Here is a 1,499-nt window from a genome sequence, read left to right on the forward strand (position 1 = left end):
GGTCCAGGAAGGCTTCCTGGAGGAGGTGGCCAGTGATGGGCTTCCAGTGCTGGGCTGCCTGGTCCAGGCCACTTCCATCTGTCTGCAGTGTACCGCCGGAAGCACCAGGAGCTGCAAGCCATGCAGATGGAACTGCAGAGCCCCGAGTACAAGCTGAGCAAGCTCCGCACCTCAACCATCATGACCGACTACAACCCCAACTACTGCTTTGCCGGCAAGACCTCGTCCATCAGTGACCTGAAGGAGGTGCCACGGAAAAACATCACCCTCATTCGGTGAGTGCCCCGGCCATCCTTCAGGGAAAGGGGGTGTTCTAGGGGTTGGCTGCCACCCAACACAGGTTCCTCTAGCCACAGGAGGCCAACAGAAGTGAAAGTTACTTTTAATCAAAACTCCTAGGGCACCCCTAACCCTCCCAGAGGGAGAAGGTTTAATGTTCAGGGCCATTTGAGGGGCATTAAATCACTCAACACCCTGTATGTTCATGGGGTTTGTACAATGAGAGGAAGACTACATGGGAGGGACCAGGACTCTCAAAACCCACACAAGTGCCCTCCCTGAGCCTTCCTGGCCCCTTTCTCCCCTGATGGAGCCGAGTGGCCTCCTCCGAGCTCCCAGACACCCTGTGCATGTCACTCACTGAGCACCACACAGAAGTGTCTGTCAACCATTTGTCCCTCCCTCCCTCCCCCAGAGTGCAAACCTTCAGGGCAAGGGCTGGGTCTCAGTCACCTCTGTGTCCTTGGCAAATGTCAGACTCAAGTCTTCACTGAAGGACTGTCCACCACTGCCATGTCTCCCAGGCTGTAACATCTCTTGGCAGTTCTCAGACAATGCAATGGAGGCCCGGGGCTGAGTAGCAAAGCCAGGGTGAGGTGTGACCTTGAGTGTGTGTGTGCCCCCTTCCTCTCAGCCTGCCCGCCTACCTCATCTGGCCTTCTCCTTTGCACAGGGGTCTGGGCCATGGTGCATTTGGGGAGGTGTATGAAGGTCAGGTGTCTGGAATGCCCAACGACCCCAGCCCCCTGCAAGTGGCGGTAAAGGTAAGCGGGGTCCCTCCGGGGCCGGAGCTTGGCCAGGGGTCTCTGTTGGCCACAGTCTTTGCCGACAGCCCTCCTGCAGCTAAAGGCCTTCTCCCCTCTGTGCCCAGACGCTGCCTGAGGTGTGTTCCGAACAGGACGAGCTGGATTTCCTCATGGAAGCCCTGATCATCAGGTAGCGTCACAGAGACACCCCACCGCCCACATGCACGTGCTTCCGACAGGTGTCCCAGAGGGAACCCCCTCCGCACACCCCTCCCTCTCCAACAGCAGACTCCCCCAATTCTCAGCATGGCCTACCAGAATGGAACAGCCCCCCAATGGTTGTCACCGGGAAAAATCTCTCTGACCAAATAATCCAGTTGGTACTACTCTGCCTTCAGCTAACATCCATTCATTCTTTTCCCTGCTTCTTCCACCAGCCCCTCATGTGGTAGAAGGCTGCCCCACCCTGGTCCA

General features: G+C 57.4%; 1 protein-coding gene across 1 annotated transcript; it reads left to right on the top strand.

The window, feature by feature from the left end:
- Positions 1-53: 53 nt before the first annotated feature.
- LOC102249065 (ALK tyrosine kinase receptor-like) lies at positions 54-1,215 on the top strand (the record flags this gene model as incomplete). The annotated part of the gene is made up of 3 exons (XM_005852989.2): positions 54-275; positions 953-1,043; positions 1,151-1,215. Coding segments are annotated over exons 1-3 (311 nt in total), but the record flags the coding sequence as incomplete, so codon positions are not given.
- Between the last annotated feature and the right edge of the window lie 284 nt (positions 1,216-1,499).

This window comes from Myotis brandtii, unplaced genomic scaffold (genome assembly GCF_000412655.1).
Source record: "Myotis brandtii unplaced genomic scaffold, ASM41265v1 C42455520, whole genome shotgun sequence".
Classification (NCBI taxonomy): Eukaryota; Metazoa; Chordata; class Mammalia; order Chiroptera; family Vespertilionidae; genus Myotis; species Myotis brandtii.